This window comes from Triturus cristatus, chromosome 8 (genome assembly GCF_964204655.1).
Source record: "Triturus cristatus chromosome 8, aTriCri1.1, whole genome shotgun sequence".
Lineage (NCBI taxonomy): Eukaryota > Metazoa > Chordata > Amphibia > Caudata > Salamandridae > Triturus > Triturus cristatus.
The window spans coordinates 1,629,303,138-1,629,321,989 of NC_140591.1; the positions used below are offsets into that span (position 1 = coordinate 1,629,303,138).

Sequence of the window (18,852 nt, forward strand, 5' to 3'; positions counted from 1 at the left end):
CCTACATCAAAACGACCTGGTTTTGCAAGGGGGGTCACCTGGGTTTATGGCCCGGTGCTCGGCGGCCACCTAGGAGAACCTACCAACCTACCTGCCGCCCTGGGGGGGGAATCGGGGAAGGGGGTTTCATCCTGATATGCCCCTAAAGGGGCAGAAAGACTGTGGCTATTTTTTGTGGGGGTGGGGGCATTGGTATGACCATTTTGGGCAGCCCCCACGCATAAAAAAAGCCTGCGTACTCGCTGGCGCCTAGTGGGCTTTCTGCCCCCCCAGGGGGCAGATCAGGGGCCACTGCCACAATCTGCCATCCCGGGGAGGGGCAGAAAGACTGGAATTTCTCTGGGGGTGGGGTGGTTTATTGTCATGCCCATTTTGGGGAGCCCCTACCCCTACACTAATAAAACAAAAAAATCCATGGTTTTGAGTGGGCATTCTGCGCCCCCAGGGGGGGCCAGATTGGGGGCTACAGCTCCCATCTGCCTCCTGGGGGGCAGAAAGACTGTCATTTTTGTGGGGGGGGGCATTGGCGTGCCCGTTTCGGGCAGCCCACACCCTAAAAACAATTGCGCAAAAAAAATCCCTGGTGTTTAGTGGACTTTCTGCCCCCCCCCCCCCCCCCGAAGGGGCAGATTAGGGGCCAATGCAGAAAGACTGTAATAATTGGGGGGTGGGGTGGGGGCATGGGCCTGCCCGTTTTGGGCAGCCCCCACCCCTCATGACGTGCTGGACTCGTCATGGTCACAGCGCGACTGTGCTCCATGACGAGTCCAGCACGTCATGGGCACAGAAGGGGTTAAATACATATATTTTGAATTTATACCTTGTGTGGTTGTCCTTTCATTTGATCATTCAAGAGATTATAGACTGGTAAAACAAGCTGCTCTACATTCCTTCAAGACTTATCCTGAAGGCTGCTCTCCATAGCTACCACTAGGATAGCTTTCAATAAAGGTTGTCTTTAACCATTCACCATAAGGGGTTGTTTGGACTGATACAAGGTGCCCACTAGAACTAGTGGACAGCATATATCAGGACACCTTCTCACAACCAAAGTATGAGCACAGGTTAATTTAGAGTGCATCTGACTTACCCTGACTAGAGTAGTGGTCTCTAGTTGGACAGGGTGTATACCTCTGTCAACGAGATACCCCATTTCAAACATAGATGAAAACATACAGCTGGCCCAAAATGATTAACCCTCCTCACATTACCCAAGCATGACAATGCACATTTCAGATATAATCAGGGAATGAACACACCTGGGCATGATATACTATACTGCTTTACTAATGAGATCAGGTAGGCAGTCTCCCACTGTGCTTCAGGCCAAAAAATATAACTGCACTCCTATAATCAGCTTCATGCAACCTTTAGTAGTGTTTTGGCTATTGCCGCTGAGAGTGAACACCAACCATGTAACAAAGTCTAGCACTCTGTTGGCGCTAAAATCACACACTGTGCTTGGCAGGACACTTGTGAGAGGATTCGTTGTACAAGACAAATGCCAGGTTCACTAGCACAATCACAGTAGTAGCAGGTTCAGCGGAAATTGCTGCGAGGACTTTTATCCTTACCGACATTTCAATTACAGATCTTCCTTTGGATTATAGACCATGCTCTTGCATCCGATTTGAGATATTCACCGTGCTCCAGATCACATACTGATTTTACTTCATATATCAGAAGTTGAGGAGAGTACAGATTAGATATTGTTCATGCTTCAGTTTAGAAATATTAATTTTGTTTCAGATTACAGATGCTGATCTCTTTCATGTGATTACATTTTCACTTCAGTTCAAACTACAGATCTTGACCTTGCTTCAGATTGGAAATATCAATTCTTGCTGCAGGTTAGAAAACTAGATCTTCAGTTAGAATAGAGATCTTTCATTTGCCTCAGATTTGAGACAGTAGTGTTTTTAGATTCAAGATTTCAAGTTTGTTTCAGAATAGACAGAACTGTTTTGCTTATGTCTGAACATATTGATCTTGCATCAGAAAGGGCCTTGATCTTACTTCTGATTGGTCCTTTTAAAATTGCTGCAGATAAGAGATATTTTTCTTGCTTTAATATATAGTTACAGTTGTGGTCTCCTTGGATTGCATCCATGGATTCCATCTGCTAAATGCTCCTGACTTGAGGAGTGAGACCTTCACACCACCAGATCATGCATGCCCAGCAAGTGAAGCCAAAGTGAGTGGCCCCACTGGGAAGGGGTCAAGGTCTGCAAGAACACTGCCAGCCTATGATGCTTCACCTAAATACTGCTGAAAGCGGCAGATTAAATCAAGGGTTGAAACTATGGGGAAAAAAGAGGAATTATTGGGTGACCCAGACCTGGAATCACCAATTCTCCAGGTAATTTTTCACTTCTCAAAATTCCTAGGGTTCAGTCTGTAATTCCAGTTAATTTTGCAAACCTGAAGTTAACAGGACGTATGGTATTGTTAGTTAGAATGAATTTGTTATGAGACCTTAAATGGTCTTCTAGATCACAACCCAATGGTTGGCTGTCGTAGATGTAACAAGTTTAGGAAGAGAGATTGGGATGGTTTATAATGCTATCAAGTATTAAAAATATGGCTTGAAAAGTCCATACATGTGGCTCTATCTTTGAGAATGGGACCCGTTTATTTGTTGTGTGCAGCCTTGCAAAAATTATTATGTACATGCAAGAATCAGTACTGCGATGTCCATGCTGTCTTGTAGGCAATGCATTAAAACAGAGTTGTACATCTCTGATTGGTCTACTCGCTTAAAGCCCCCTGGTTGGTCCTGGTAAAGGTTTTCCTTGGTATCCACACGGGAATTCCCTCATTTTTTTAGCTGTTTGGAAACAGGACTTGCAAAGAAGATTCTAGTCCTTGCTATGCCACTGAAGTTACCAATCAACCTCTGCTTTGAGGAGAGTACAGATGCGATGTATTTGTTCCAATAACATTTAAACAGTATGGGGTATTATCACCATTTAAAGGCGGTACTGCATATCGCAGATGTATAGCAAGACATTCAATATTTTTACTAATGCTTGTTCAGGTGGGATTCAGGTTTACGCCTCTCATAAACGGGAAATGAATGGAAAAGAAGAATTTTGAGAAGGAGGATAAATCAAATTGCCCTGATGAAATCCCTATAAGGGATGAAATATGTTGGCTGGGTCTGTTTTAAGTGTGATGGAATTGGATAGTTAATAAAAAGAACTTTATGGAAAAAGACACCAACATTTTATTTATTTAGTTATTTATTTATTTGAAAGGTTTTATATAGCGCTGGCTAGACCCGGAGGTATCAGAGCGCTTTACATGAGAATCAGACCATAGTTGCAGGTTACATCGTTACAAAGGTTACACAGTTATTAGAGCATAGCTACATAGTTACATGTTAGGTCGAGACAAACAATAAGGACATATACGTAAGGGAAAAAGCAGGCAAGGGGAGAGATTCAAAGGGAGAGGGGCAGGAGCAGGGAAGTAGACAGAGAATGAAGGGAGGAAAGAGGAGGGGGAGGGTGAAAGACACAGCAAGAAAGAAGAAGGGGAGGGTGATGGGGGCACAAACCGGTAGACACGTAGTAGCTGTGTCCAATGTCCAGAAACTGTGATCCCTGGGCAAGTGTCATCATTCCTCCATCTCCGTTGCGAGAGGCTTCCTATTACGCAGTGGACTCTCTCAGAGGGGTCTCTGAGACTCCAAGGCCTACCTACTGGATCCTTCCCCAAAAAGGGGAGAGGGAGTGCTTTGGCAAGGGGCGCCATACCAAACCTCAACTGTGAGTGGCTCCGTTAGCTTTGTGGACTCTCTCAGAGGGAACACAGACTCCAGAGTATAAATATTGGATCTTTCCCCAACAAGGGGAGAAAGAGTGCTTAGTCAGAGGGCATAAGGGACAGGGGGCTAGGCGGCATAGCAGGCAGGGGGAGAGATTCCGGGGAGAGGGGATAGGCACAGAGGAAGTAGACAAGGAATAAAAGAGGGAAAGCGGTGGGGGAGGGTGAGAGACAGAGCATGAAAGGGGGGGAGAGGGTGAAGGGGAGACAAACCGGTAGACGAGTAAGAGCCGCGTTCAAGGTCCGGTAACCAGTGCTCCCAGGGGAAGTGGTATCAATCCCACATCTTCGCTGCGTGAGGCTCCCTTAACACAGTTGTGTCTCTCAGAGGGGTCTCTGAGACTCTAAGGCCTACCTACTGGATCCTTCCCCAACAAGGGGAGAGGGAGTGCTTTGGTAAGGGGCGCCATACCATACCTCAACAGTGCGTGGCTCCCTTGACACTGTGGACTCTGTCAGAGGGGTCACTGAGACTCCAGAGTATGAATATTGGATCTGTCCCCAACAAGGGGAGAAAGGAGTGCTTAGTCAAAGGGCAACAAGGGACAGGGGGCTAGGAGGTGGGTCGGAACTGGCAGGTCAAACAGAGGGAGAACAGACTGCAAAAGAAAAAAAATCACATTAATTACAAAAGATAACACATTCAATACCAGGATAAATTAGCGATCCAGAAAAAGACAAGACCCATAGAAGGCAGGGGTCAGGGAGGACAAAGGGAGGGAGACAGCGAGTTGAAGAGTCCCACAAAGAAGAGATACAGATAGCAGAAAAGGAAATGTATACGTTGTAGAGTCACTTAGGAGAGAGATGCAAACGGGAAAGCTCAGAATCAGATAATAGTGATATTAAGTACCAAGAACTACTACGTGTACTAGTGGTTAGAATTGAAACTATGCAAATGGTAAATTCACTCATGGTTCCATTTTCACATCAATCAGGCTAAAAACGATTGAATATTACTTATCTACAGGGTGAACAGAGAAATAAGACATCCAAGGGGGTAGGGAGAGGGAGGGGAGAGAGATGAGATAGGTGATAGGAGAGACGGGGGCCTAGAGGGGGGAGAAAGAGATAGATAAGGCAGTCCAGACGAGGAGTAATGTCTGAGCTTCGGCAGAATAAAGTTCAATGGACTGAGTGAGAGGACAAGAAACAACAAAATGGTGGCTCTGAAATTAATTTAAAAACGAAATATGGAAAGTAATTGAAAACAAAAGAGTGATTACAGATCCATGCAATTTGAATTGAAAAGTTCAATGTGAACAAGAAAATTAGGTTGCCCTCCTAATATTGCAAAAGGCTTTCATATTGGACTTGTTTGGTGAAGCAGGAAACAACTTTGGGGGCATCCTTTGAGATAGTTTTGTCATGTTTTTACTATTCTTGCAGCATAATTTCGGATTACTACTGTGATTCTAAAGCACCATTCCTGCTGGTACTAATTATTGATTAGCGTTTCATAGAAATATAGTCTACATGTGTGTTATGCTCGCTTTAACCGCTAACATTTTTTCTACTGATGCTTTTTTTCCGTAGTATGTGCGCGCCTCCATCAACACCTCTCCCAAAGTTCTGTATGAAATGATGACCGACCATTGGCAGCTCAGCAAGCCCAACCTGGTGATCTCGGTTACAGGAGGAGCCAAGCACTTCAACATGAATCCCAGGCTAAAGGACCTCTTCAGCAAGGGGCTCGTCAAAGCAGCTCGAAGGACAGGTGAGGAGGGTATCTCAACACACATCAGTAATGAGAGGCTGGAGACCCTGGGTCAGTCCATCCCTTGAGGTGAAGCCATACAAATGTGTATTAGTATCCCTACCCTCTCCTGGCTCTTCATTCCCTTTACAGCTGTCAGACACCTATTTGCTTCCTAAGTAAGAAGAGAGCTGGTGCATGGCAAGCATGGGTGCATTATAACAATGTTCCTTTACTTAGAAATGTTTTTGTTTTTTGTTTTCATTAATGTGGGTTTTAAGCTATACATTGAGCCTTATATTCCGAACACCTGACTGACTGGTAAATTCACATGAAGGTGTTAGTCCTGGTTAGTCACCTTGCCAGTCTAGTTGGCTGAAGAGAAACTCTCATTTCAGCTTTGACTTTCCTTCTCCACCTATAATATAAATTTATTTTGGTAGTTTCCAACTCTGCAGTATATTCTGGTGTAAATAGCAGTGCTCTCTCAAAAGGTCTTGAAGAAGGATTCTGAGTTCCACACTCTCCCCTTAAGAGCCCTATTGACTGTTAGCCCTACCTAGGATCCAAAAGGGGTACCACAGGGTGCTCACCACCTATATTCACGTTGTAGCCATCTTCTACGAACAATGGAGAAACATACATTTTGCCACCAATCAAATCCTGCTATAGTAATCTATTGACACCTCTACGTCACTATTTATTTGTACCATCAGAATGCAAGGTTTCTTGTCTGGCCTCACTCACCACCACTAGTTAACCCCTCGAGTTCTAATCTAAAACACACCTTTAAAACAAACATTAAATATGAAAAGTCCATTTGTAGACCCAGATCGGCATGCCCGACTAATCTTTGCACATTCGGTAATTTAGGGGCCTGGATCATCACTAATGGCTGCAATGCCGGTCTGACGAAGCTTGTTGGAGAAGTACTATGGGACTTCAGCAGGAGTGGCAGAGGACACGGCCACCAAGAAATTATCGCCATCGGCATCGCCCCCTGGGGCACCGTCCACAACAAGAACAGGCTGATCAGAAAAGAGGTGAGGCAAAGTGACATTGGAAAAAGGTCAAGGAATGCATGTGATAAACAGGCATGTGAAATGCAAATGGGGAGGGCAGATCTCCTGAAGGATTCCATGGAGGGTGAAGTGAGATTAAGGGTGGATAGGTAGAGTCCGACACTGTAGATGTCACCCATGAGAAGATGGCTTGGAGGATAGGTGGAGGTGTGGGAGGACTCTCAAGAGTTGAGCACGTTGAGATTTTATCATGGAGAATTCCATGAGTGAAATATTCAACATTAGTATCCTGGTATGCTGACAGGAACTGTGTCAAATGCTGTCTTTTACACACTGAGATCACGTGCTTAGGTCATGTGACAACCCCCTTTCTACAAGTCATGTTGTTTTCATAGCCATAACATTTCAACACGCCAGTCCTTTTTAGGACTGGCCTAGAGGCAGCTTTAGCTGTCTTGCTGCCTCATGTTTCCCCCCAAAATGATTGTAGAAATACATACTAGTATACATACATGCAAGGGCTTTTAGGCATCCATCCTCATCCATTGGTTTTCTTCAAGTGTCAATCACCGTTTGCTTCCACCTAATACAGTATACAATAATAGGGAAGTGGGCCAGCCTTAAGTCACTAGCTGCCTTGTGTAGCGTCTTCCCCGGCCTGGTACCCGGTGAATAACTAGGCCACAAACAGAGTTGTAAATCACACATCTTTATTCCTCTGTGTGTACCTGTGAACACCAACATTCTAAAACAAGCATATATACATTCTATTATAATAATTACATTACACACTGATACAGGGTCCTTTGGGTGCCAGAAAGGTTCCGTTCTAAACCATGCATGACACTACATCTCCCCCTCTGTTGCACATTTTTAGAAAATCATGAAACAGACACACATATGTAACTATATAGAAACACTTGTACGACTAAATCTCTTCAATCAGTCTTCTTGGTGCTTTGATCTGTCAACCAGATCTGATTACTGGAAGCTGTACACAATCATCTTCAATGTCGGACATTGCCACTGATGGTAAAGAATCAGCAACAGTCATTGAGTTTTCAGAATCCGTCTTATTTCAACCATCCGAAAGACCGATGAAACACGAGGCTGAAGTGAGAAGAATCTATGGTAAGGGACTTAGCCAGGTCATTGGGCAGTCACCATGTGTCCTTTGGTAGATACTACTTGTAGGAGAGTAGGGTCTGCTTTCTATGTTCACCCCCACTTTTTGCTTTTGCTTTACTGGTTTTCGACTTAGATGTGGCTGTGGGCCTGCTGATCAGACCCACAGCCCTGCTGTTCTCTCTCTAAACTGATACTATGTACTTTAGGTGCATAAACCCATTTTGATAGGATCACCTTATTGGCCCCTGTACAGTGTACCTTAGGTACCCAGGGCATAGGTGTACCTTAGGCCTACCAGGGGCTGCAGCATGTATTATGCCACCCCTGACCTGGCCTTCCATTATGACACAACTGGCTGATCACTCAGCTGGGGCAAGGTCGTGTAATCACCCCTTGCTTAGGTGTAGTATTCCTATACCTAACTTACATACAGACACATGTGTACCTATCAGCCACTCCTATGGCAGGCCTTAACAATCCTGGAGGCAGAGTGCTTGGTAACATGTGAGATGGTGCTCTAGCATGAGCTGAGCCTGTCTGCAGCTTTCGGAACCATGTCCTTATAGCTGTTCTATGATATAGCCTACCATATACTCTTAAAGTGCCTTATAATCTTAAACGGTTATGGTAACTATGGTTTGGCTTTATCAAAACATGTCGTGTAAGGTGTCTAACACTTTGGAATAATACCCCCATCCCATTTCTGGGGATGAGGATATTATCCCTCCCTTCTAGAGGGAGAAGACATGTTGTAACCTACTTACCCGGTTAAAGTTAACCAGAGCCCCAGCATCACAAAATGGATGCTGCTGCCACAGACACGAGTCTGACCTCCTGCTGCTGGGAGTGATCCCGGCAAGGGAGGCTTGGACAATAGGTTTCCTGCCTTGGGAGGTGCGAGCACCACCCCAGACAGGCCTTAGTGTATTGGGGCAGGGAGGGATGAAAAGAATGAGACATGCCTGGGGCACACAAGGTGTCCCGTGCATAGTCCAGTTCAAACCGGTGCTGGGGCTCTCCAGCCCCAGTCCTGGCGCGAAACTGGACAAAGGGAAGGGGGTGTAACCACCCCTCTCCCAGGTCCCACCCATAAGGCGTGATCTAGCAGGTAACCCAGCCCCCCAGATTAGTATAAGAGTGGTAGCTGGGCCCCAGGAGATTAGATTATCCTGAACCTGCAACTTGAACAGAAACTCTGGACCTTCGACATTCGACGAAAGAAGAAGACTGAAGAATCTCCCTTGTGGCCAAGGAGTGGCTACCTTGTGCAAACAGGCACCATCAAGAGACTACCCTTTGCTTTGCTGAAGTTCTACGAGGGACCGACTGCAGAGCCCGACCAGAGCCTTGACTTCCAGACTTCTCTGACCCTGATCCACATCCACAGCCGAGCTGAGATCCGTGGAGGCGACGAGAGACGTGGGACCGGCTACCTGGGAAAAGTGGCGAGTATCTTCCAGCGCAGCTTCTGAGGTACCCTCGAAGTTGTGCACTGGGGATTGAGAAGCCCCACCCCCAAGCACCATCTGCACCGAAGATCAGCCCCCCACACTCCACGAGTCCTGCGTGGGGCCCTTCTGCATTTTCCTGCTTGCCGCGCTTGTCCGGTTGCTTGCCCGTTGGCTAGTGACCTTTGTGACGACGCATCCAGAAATCTTCACTGCTGGTTTGGCTCCTCCAGACTGGCTCCCGCTTCCCTGCAAAAGAGAAGCACCCCAGACCTTCCTGGTCTGCACCAGAAGCAAGTCCTTTGTTCTTCGTGGGTTCCGCTTGCCAAGGCTTGGTGAGTCCTAGTCCAACTTCGACGCCGCCGACAGCAAGAGCCTTTGTGGGACAGCTCGCCTCCTGGTCCTGGTCGTCCTCGACGTTCCCTGGTCCTCGTGGCTGCAGCGACAAGCTTCACCTTCACCTGCAATCTTCACGACATCGCCTGGTTCCTTCCTGGTTCCACGTGGTCACTGGCTAGTGACCTTGACTCTGTCTCTTCTGCTTGCAGGTCTCCTCTCTTCTTGATCCCAGCCTTGGGATCCACCGGACACTCTTCACTGACTGCCTGTCAGCAACTTTCCTTCAGGCATCCATAGAAGTCCACGACGAAACCCGACGCAAGTTCACACCTATGCACCCGCAGCCCGTGGGCTAGGTAACTTGGGTACTTCGGTGCTCTCAAGGGTAGTGACTATACTAGGGTCTAGTTTCCGAGTCTCGACTCTCTAGCTGCTTCAGAAGTGTCCTTAAACTGTTAATTTCTAACAACTACTATTTCTATCGACTTTTACGCATTACGCGTGAGTGTTTCCACTCTGCACCTGAATCCCGTGGGCCTCCCACTTCCTAACTATTGCTAGTACAGTGTAGCCCCAGCGATTCCCTAGGCCTAGGCCTATCCTATTTCCGTGACAGTGGTCCTTATACCACTTACTTAGTATATGGTTTGCGTGGCCCCTAGGGCCAAACTGTATTACTTACCTGTGTGACTTAATGTATGCTTAAATAAGACTGTGTTGTACTTACCTCTAATCTCATAAAGAGTGCTGAGGGTTTGACTAGAATAAATACACTTTATTTTATATATATATATATGTTGTGGTGTCCTTTCATTTGGTATTCAAGGGATTATATATGGTATCACAGCTGGCTTCACATGCCATTCAGAGTTTAGCCTAAGACTGCTCTTGTCCATGCTACCACTAGGATAGCTGGTTTATAAGATTGACTTTACAACCAATCACCATAAGGGTTGTTTGGACTGATATAAGGTGTACACTAGAACTAGTGACATCATACATCAGGCCAACTTCTCACATTGGTGAGCAGCGGTTGGGATCTGAGCTTGCTGTTGTAATACCATTGTAATCTTGAGATACTAAATTGAAAGATCACACAGATATTGTCTAGGTACATATAACATAGATTATAATACTTAAGTCCTACTGGACTTAGTGGTTGTAGGTTGAAGGGAGTAACACACCCTGACTACAACTACCAGAGAGGTTTAGTAGAAACAACTAGTGTAGGTAGGTGCACACACCACACCCTCACTAGATCATGTCTCTGGGAAGAGATCAAGAAGATGCTCTCTCAGGAGGGGCAGGTCTGCAAAAGACCCCCTCTAGATATGATACCCTAACTTTTCAGGAGATGAGACAATTGTGTACCTCCAGAAAGTTAAAACAGGGTGCAAACCCTACCCTCCTTCAGCTAGTACAACTCCTAGAGGAGTATGATGCTCTTAGAGCCTCACAGGCCAGTACCCTAGGTACAAAGGAGGGTCTACCCACCACAGATGAGTCAGATGGGACTTCAGATGAAGAGGTAGACAGCCAGGGCCAAGTAGGAAGACTTAGCCAGGCTAACCTAAGCTTACATGGGAGTTTGCATGGGGTCCCCCCATACAGACCCCCAAGTGGGCTTACACAGAGAAACAGGAGGGACAGATCCCCTTCAAGGGAATCCATCCACTCCCATGTCTCTAGCATCTCTAATGCTTCCTCTCACAGGGGAATGACTTCCCCTGAGAGAAAGGAGCATGAAGCCAGAATGAGGGAAGCTAATCTGAGGATTCAGAGGGAAGAACTTGCCCTTGCCAAAGAGAAGCTTGCTCTGGCTAGAGAGCAAAAGTTAAGTGGGTCAGAACACACTGGTGGCAGCAATATCCCTAAGGATAGAGACAGGCACTATGATAATAGAAACCTGAGCAAGATTGTCCCTCCCTACAAGTGTGGGGATGACATCCACAAGTGGATAACTGCTTTGGAGAGAGCTTGCAAAGTACAGCAGGTACCCCAAGTCAGTGGGCAGCTATCTTGTGGCTCTCCTTCTCTGAGAAAGGTAGAGACAAGCTCCTCACGGTTAGTGATGAGGATGCAGACAATTACACTGTCCTGAAGAGTGCTCTGATTGATGGGTTTGGCCTAACCACTGAACAATACAGGTTGTTGTTCAGGGATACCCAGAAGACACAGACTCAGGACTGGACTGACTTTGTAGATTGTGCCACTAAGGCTCTGGAAGGCTGGCTAATGGGAAGTAAGGTTAAGGACTATACAGGATTGTATAATTTGATCATGAGAGAACAAATCCTTAACAACTGTCAAAACCAGCTATTGCATCAACACCTGATTGATTCTGATCTGACTTCTCCCCAAGAATTGGGAAAGAAGGCAGATAGATGGGTCAGGACTAGAGTTAAGCAGAAAAGCCAGAACCAGGGCGGTGATCAGAAAAAGGCAGACCAGAAGGGTAATGATCAGAAACCAAAAGACCAGAAGTCTTCACCAGGCCCCCAAAAAGCTCAGGGGGAGGGTGGTCCCAAAAAGGATAAAAAGAAAGAAGGCCAAAAGAAACCATGGTGCAACTATTGTAAGTCCAACTCACATTGGTTTAGTGAGTGCACCAAAAAGGATAAGCCCCCAGCCACCATTGCCCCTAAGGCAACTGTACCCCCTAGTTCAGCTGTAAGTGGTGGTTCCCAGCAAAAGGGTGTAGTAGGGTTAACCCTGGGAACTGAGGAGGATTCTGGCCTAGTCAGAATACCTACTCAGGCTGTTCTGATCTGTGATGGGGACTTAGCTTTGTCCTCTACTGTAGGCCCCAGTAACCTGGGCAAGTACAGACAGACTCCTTTTATCAACCAAAGAATGGCTCAGGCGTACAGGGACACTGGGGCTAGTGTCACAATGGTGACACCTGCTTTTGTGGACCCTGGACAGATCATACTAGGTGAGAATTACCTAGTGACCAACGCTAGCAATGCCACTACCTCCCATAGTGTGGCTATTGTTAACTTCTCCTGGGGAGGGGTAACTGGCCTCAAGAAAGTTGTTGTTAGTTCAGACCTTCCTGTAGAGTGTTTACTGGGCAATGATCTTGAAACTTCAGTTTGGTCGGAAGTGGAGTATAGGACCCATGCAGAAATGCTGGGGATAGATGCACATGTCCTTGCTGTGACCAGGTCACAGGCCAAAAAGTGCACCACTGAACAAGTGCTGGATCCTGAAACTATGGACCAGTCACAACCCAAGAGAAAGAGCAGTAGGGTTAAGGCTGTGCCTTCCCCCCTGCCTCAGGTGGTGGATCAGCCCTCCCAGGAGGATGATTCTGAGAGCCCTGAAGGAACTGTCCTAGAAGAACTTGAACCTGATCAGGTTGAGTTTCTTGGGACAGGGGGACCTTCAAGGGCAGATCTGAGGCAGGCTCAATTAGACTGCCCCTCTCTTGAACCCCTCAGACAGCTGGCTGCTGCTGAGGCTGCAGGGAATGCTCAAGGTACCCATAGAGTGTATTGGGATGAAGGGCTACTGTATTCAGAGGCTAGAGACCCCAAGCCTGGTGCATCCAGTAGGTTGGTCATACCACTGAAGTTCAGAGGCTTCCTTCTTACCTTGGCCCATGATATTCCCCTTGCAGGACATTTAGGCCAGAACAAGACTTGGGACAGGCTTGTCCCTCACTTTCACTGGCCCCATATGTCAGAGGATACTAAGGAGTTTTGTCGCTCCTGTGTCACCTGCCAAGCCAGTGGCAAATCAGGTGGCACCACAAAGGCCCCCCTCATACCACTCCCTGTGGTGGGGGTCCCCTTTGAAAGAGTGGGCATAGATATTGTAGGACCAATGGACCCACAAACAGCATCTGGGCACAGATTCATACTGGTGATAGTGGACCATGCCACCAGGTATCCAGAAGCTATTCCCCTGAGGACCACAACAGCTCCTGTTGTGGCAAGGGCCCTGCTTGGAGTATTCTCCAGAGTGGGCTTTCCAAAGGAGGTCATTTCTGACAGAGGTGCCAACTTCATGTCAGGATACTTGACTGCAATGTGGAAGGAGTGTGGTGTGAACTACAAGTTCACCACACCCTATCACCCACAGTGCAATGGGCTTGTTGAGAGATTCAACAAGACCCTAAAGGGAATGATAAAAGGGTTACCAGACAAGCTTAGGCGAAGATGGGACATCCTTTTACCCTGCCTTCTGTTTGCTTACAGAGAGGTCCCACAAAAGGGGGTTGGCTACAGCCCTTTTGAGCTTTTGTTTGGGCATCCTGTAAGAGGACCCCTGTGTTTGGTAAGGGAAGGATGGGAGAGACCTCTCAGACAACCCAAGCTTGACATAGTGGATTATGTACTTGGTCTCCGCTCCAGGATGGCAGAGTATATGAAGAAGGCTTCTAAAAACCTTGAGGCAAGCCAAGAACTCCAAAAAGCTTGGCATGACCAAAAGGCTGTGCTGACTGTTTACCAGCCAGGACAGAAAGTGTGGGTGTTGGAGCCAGTGGCCCCAGCAGCACTCCAAGACAAATGGTCTGGACCCCACACTATTGTTGAGAAAAAGGGAGAAGTCACCTACTTGGTGGACCTTGGGACGCCCAGAAGCCCCCACAGGGTGCTTCATGTCAACAGATTGAAGGCATATGTTGACAGGGCAGACATGGGGCTACTCATGGCTACAGATGAGGGGCAGAAGGAAGAGAGTGACCCTCTCCCAGACCTGTTGACTCAGAACCCTGATGATGGCTCAGTTGATGGTGTGGTCTTTTCTGACAGCCTCACTGTCCATCAGCAACAGGACTGCAGACAGGTTCTGCAGTCCTACAGACATATGTTCTCTCTGACCCCAAGTCAGACAAACTGGTGCACCCATGAGGTGGACACTGGTGACAGTCTGCCTGTGAAGAGTAAAATCTACAGGCAACCTGACCATGTCAGGGACTGCATAAAAGTTGAGGTACAAAAGATGTTGGAGCTGGGAGTCATTGAACCTTCAGAGAGCCCTTGGGCTAGTCCTGTAGTCCTTGTGCCAAAGCCTCACACCCAAGATGGTAAGAGAGAGATGAGGTTTTGCGTGGATTACAGAGGTCTCAATGCTGTCACTAGGACAGATGCCCACCCAATACCTAGGGCAGATGAGCTCATTGACAGACTGGCAGCTGCTAAGTTTTTGAGCACATTTGACCTGACAGCAGGCTACTGGCAAATCAGACTAGCTGAGAGTGCAAAGGCCAACACTGCTTTCTCGACCCCAGGAGGACATTATGAATTTGTGGTAATGCCCTTTGGTTTGAAGAATGCACCTGCCACTTTCCAAAGGTTGGTGAATCAAGTCCTTACTGGGTTGGATGATTATTGTGCAGCTTATCTTGATGATATTGCTGTCTTTAGCTCCACCTGGGAGGATCACCTGGTCCACCTGAGGAATGTTTTAGAGGCCCTGCAAAAGGCAGGCCTCACTATCAAGGCCACTAAGTGCCAGATAGGGCAGAGCAAGGTTGTATACCTGGGCCACCTAGTTGGTGGGGGTCAGGTTCAACCACTGGAGAGCAAGATCCAGACCATAAAGGACTGGACTCCTCCAACTACCCAGACTCAGGTCAGAGCTTTCTTGGGCCTGACTGGGTACTACAGAAAGTTTGTTAAGAACTATGGGTCCATTGTGACACCACTTAATGACTTGACCTCCAAGAAGATGCCAAAGAAAGTTCAGTGGACAGTGAGCTGTCAAAAAGCATTTGCTGACCTGAAGCAGGCCATGTGCAGTGCACCTATTCTGAAAAGTCCAGACTACTCCAAAGAGTTCATTGTCCAGACAGATGCTTCTGAGTTAGGTGTGGGAGCTGTTCTTTCAAAACTGAATGTAGATGGTCAAGACCAGCCCATTGCTTTTATAAGTAGAAGGCTGACCCCTAGAGAGAAACGTTGGTCAGCTATTGAGAGGGAGGCCTTTGCTGTGGTTTGGGCCCTGAAGAAGCTGAGGCCATACTTGTTTGGCACTCACTTCAAAATTCAGACAGACCATAAGCCCCTCTTGTGGCTAAATCAGATGAAGGGTGAAAATCCCAAACTTCTTAGGTGGTCCATTTCCCTCCAGGGGATGGACTTCACAGTGGAACATAGACCTGGGACTGACCATGCCAATGCAGATGGACTCTACAGATATTTCCACTTAGAACATGAAGACTCAACTGGTCAAGGTTAGTTTAATGTCCCTACGTTTGGTGGGGGGGTGGGGTTGTGTAGGAGAGTAGGGTCTGCTTTCTATGTTCACCCCCACTTTTTGCTTTTGCTTTACTGGTTTTCGACTTAGATGTGGCTGTGGGCCTGCTAATCAGACCCACAGCCCTGCTGTTCTCTCTCTAAATTGATACTATGTACTTTAGGTGCATAACCCATTCGGATAGGATTACCTTATTGGCCCCTGTACAGTGTACCCTAGGTACCCAGGGCATAGGTGTACCCTAGGCCTACCAGGGGCTGCAGCACGTATTATGCCACCCCTGGCCTGGCCTTCCATTTTTGACACAACTGGCTGATCACTCAGCTGGGGCAAGGTTGTGTAATCACCCCTTGCTTAGGTGTAGTATTCCTATACCTAACTTACATATAGACACATGTGTACCTATCAGCCACTCCTATGGCAGGCCTTAACAATCCTGGAGGCAGAGTGCTTGGTAACATGTGAGATGGTGCTCTAGCATGAGCCGAGCCTGTCTGCAGCTTTCGGAACCATGTCCTTATAGCTGTTCTATGATATAGCCTAACATATACTCTTAAAGTGCCTTATAATCTTAAACGGTTATGGTAACTATGGTTTGGCTTTATCGAAACATGTCGTGTAAGGTGTCTAACACTGTGGAATAATACCCCCATACCATTTCTGGACATGAGGATATTATTCCCCCCTTCTAGAGGGAAAGACATGTTGAAATCATACTTTACTGTTAGCCTCTGACCAAAGCCTCAGCATCACAAAATGGATGCTGCTGCCACGACACAAGTCTGACCTCCTGCTGCTGGGAGTGATCCCAGCCAGGGAGGCCTGGACAATAGGTTTCCTGCTTGGGGAGGTGCTAGCACCTCCCCAGACAGCCTTTAGTGTATTGGGGCAGGGTGGGCTGAAAGGAATGAGACATGCCTGGGGCACACAAGGTGTTCCTTGCATAGTCCAGTTCAAACCGGCGCTGGGGCACTCCAGCCCCAGCTCTGGCGCGAAACTGGACAAAGGGAAGTGGGTGTAACCACCCCCTCCCAGGTCCCACCCATAAGGCGTGACCTAGCAGGTATCCCAGCCCCCCAGATTAGTATAAGAGTGGGAGTTGGGCCTGAAGACTTTAGATTATCCTGAACCTGCAACTTGAACAGAAACTCTGGACCTTCGACATTCGACGAAAGAAGAAGACTGAAGAATCTCCCTTGTGGCCAAGGAGTGGCTACCCTGTGCAAACAGGCACCATCAAGAGACTACCCTTTGCTTTGCTAAAGTTCTACGAGGGACCGACTGCAGAGCCCGACCAGAGCCTTGACTTCCAGACTTCTCCGACCCTAATCCACCTCCACAGCAGAGCTGAGATCCGTGGAGGCGACGAGAGACGTGGGACCGGCTACCTGGGAAAAGTGGCTAGTATCTTCAAGCGCAGCTTCTGAGGCACCCTCGAAGTTGTGCACCGGGGATTGAGAAGCCCCAACCCCAAGCACCATCTGCACCAAAGACCAGCCCCCCACACTCCACGAGTCCTGCGTGGGGCCCTTCTGCATTTTCCTGCTTGCCGCGTCTGTCCGGTTGCTTGCCCGCTGGCTAGTGGCCTTTGTGACGACGCATCCTGTAATCTTCACCACTGGTTTGGCTCCTCCAGACTGGCTCCTGCTTCTTTGAAAAAGAGAAGCACCCCAGACCTTCCTGGTCTGCACCAGAAGCAAGTCCTCCGTTCGTCGTGGGTTCCGCTTGCCAAGGCTTGGTGAGTCCTAGTCCAACTTCGACGCCGCCTACAGCAAGAGCCTTCGTGGGACAGCTCGCCTCCTGGTCCTGGTCGTCCTCGACGTTCCCTGGTCCTCGTGGCTGCAGCGACAAGCTTCACCTTCACCTGCAATCTTCAAGACATCACCTGGTTCCTTCCTGGTTCCACGTGGTCACTGGCTAGTGACCTTGACTCTGTCCCTTCTGCTTGCAGGTCTCCTCTCTTCTTGATCCCAGCCTTGGGATCCACCGGACACTCTTCACTGACTGCCTGTCAGCAACTTTCCTTCAGGCATCCCTAGAAGTCCACGACGAAACCCGACGCAAGTTCACACCTATGCACCCGCAGCCTGTGGGCTAGGTAACTTGGGTACTTCGGTGCTCACAAGGGTAGTAACTATTCTAGGGTCTAGTTTCCGAGTCTCGACTCTCTAGCTGCTTCAGAAGTGTCCTTAAACTGTTAATTGCTAACAACTACTATTTCTATCGACTTTTACGCATTACGCGTGAGTGTTTCCACTCTGCACCTGAATCCCGTGGGCCTCCCACTTCCTAACCTTTGGTAGTATAGTGTAGCCCCAGCGATTCCCTAGGCCTAGGCCTATCCTATTTCCGTGACAGTGGTCCTTATACCACTTACTTAGTATATGGTTTGCGTGGCCCCTAGGGCCTAACTGTATTACTTACCTGTGTGACTTAATGTATGCATAAATAAGACTGTGTTGTACTTACCTCTAATCTCATAAAGAGTGCTGAGGGTTTGACTAGAATAAATACACTTTATTTTATATATATATCTGTTGTGGTGTCCTTTCATTTGGTATTCAAGGGATTATATATGGTATCACAGCTGGCTTCACATGCCATTCAGAGTTTAGCCTAAGACTGCTCTTGTCCATGCTACCACTAGGATAGCTGGTCTATAAGGTTGACTTTACAACCAATCACCATAAGGGTATTTGGACTGATATAAGGTGTACACTAGAACTAGTGCATCATACATCAGGCCCACTTCTCACAGATGGTCAAGACCAGCCCATTGCTTTTATAAGTAGAAGGCTGACCCCTAGAGAGAAACGTTGGTCAACTATTGAGAGGGAGGCCTTTGCTGTGGTTTGGGCCCTGAAGAAGCTGAGGCCATACCTGTTTGGCACTCACTTCAAGATTCAGACAGACCATAAGCCCCTCTTGTGGCTAAATCAGATGAAGGGTGAAAATCCCAAACTTCTTAGGTGGTCCATTTCCCTACAGGGGATGGACTTCACAGTGGAACATAGACCTGGGACTGACCATGCCAATGCAGATGGACTCTACAGATATTTCCACTTAGAACATGAAGACTCAACTGGTCAAGGTTAGTTTAATGTCCCTAAGTTTGGGGGGGGGGGTTGTGTAGGAGAGTAGGGTCTGCTTTCTATGTTCACCCCCACTTTTTGCTTTTGCTTTA

The 18,852-nt window shown here is 47.6% G+C and overlaps 1 protein-coding gene across 1 annotated transcript in view; it reads left to right on the top strand.

Annotated features, from left to right (window-relative positions):
* LOC146808461 (transient receptor potential cation channel subfamily M member 2-like) overlaps positions 1–18,852 on the top strand; it is a 3,976,112-nt gene that overhangs the window by 145,619 nt on the left and 3,811,641 nt on the right. Inside the window, exons 4-5 of the mRNA XM_085623954.1 lie at positions 5,365–5,545; positions 6,398–6,567. Of these exons, the coding sequence (XP_085480080.1) occupies positions 5,365–5,545; positions 6,398–6,567 (351 nt within the window). The remainder of the gene's footprint in view (positions 1–5,364; positions 5,546–6,397; positions 6,568–18,852) is intronic.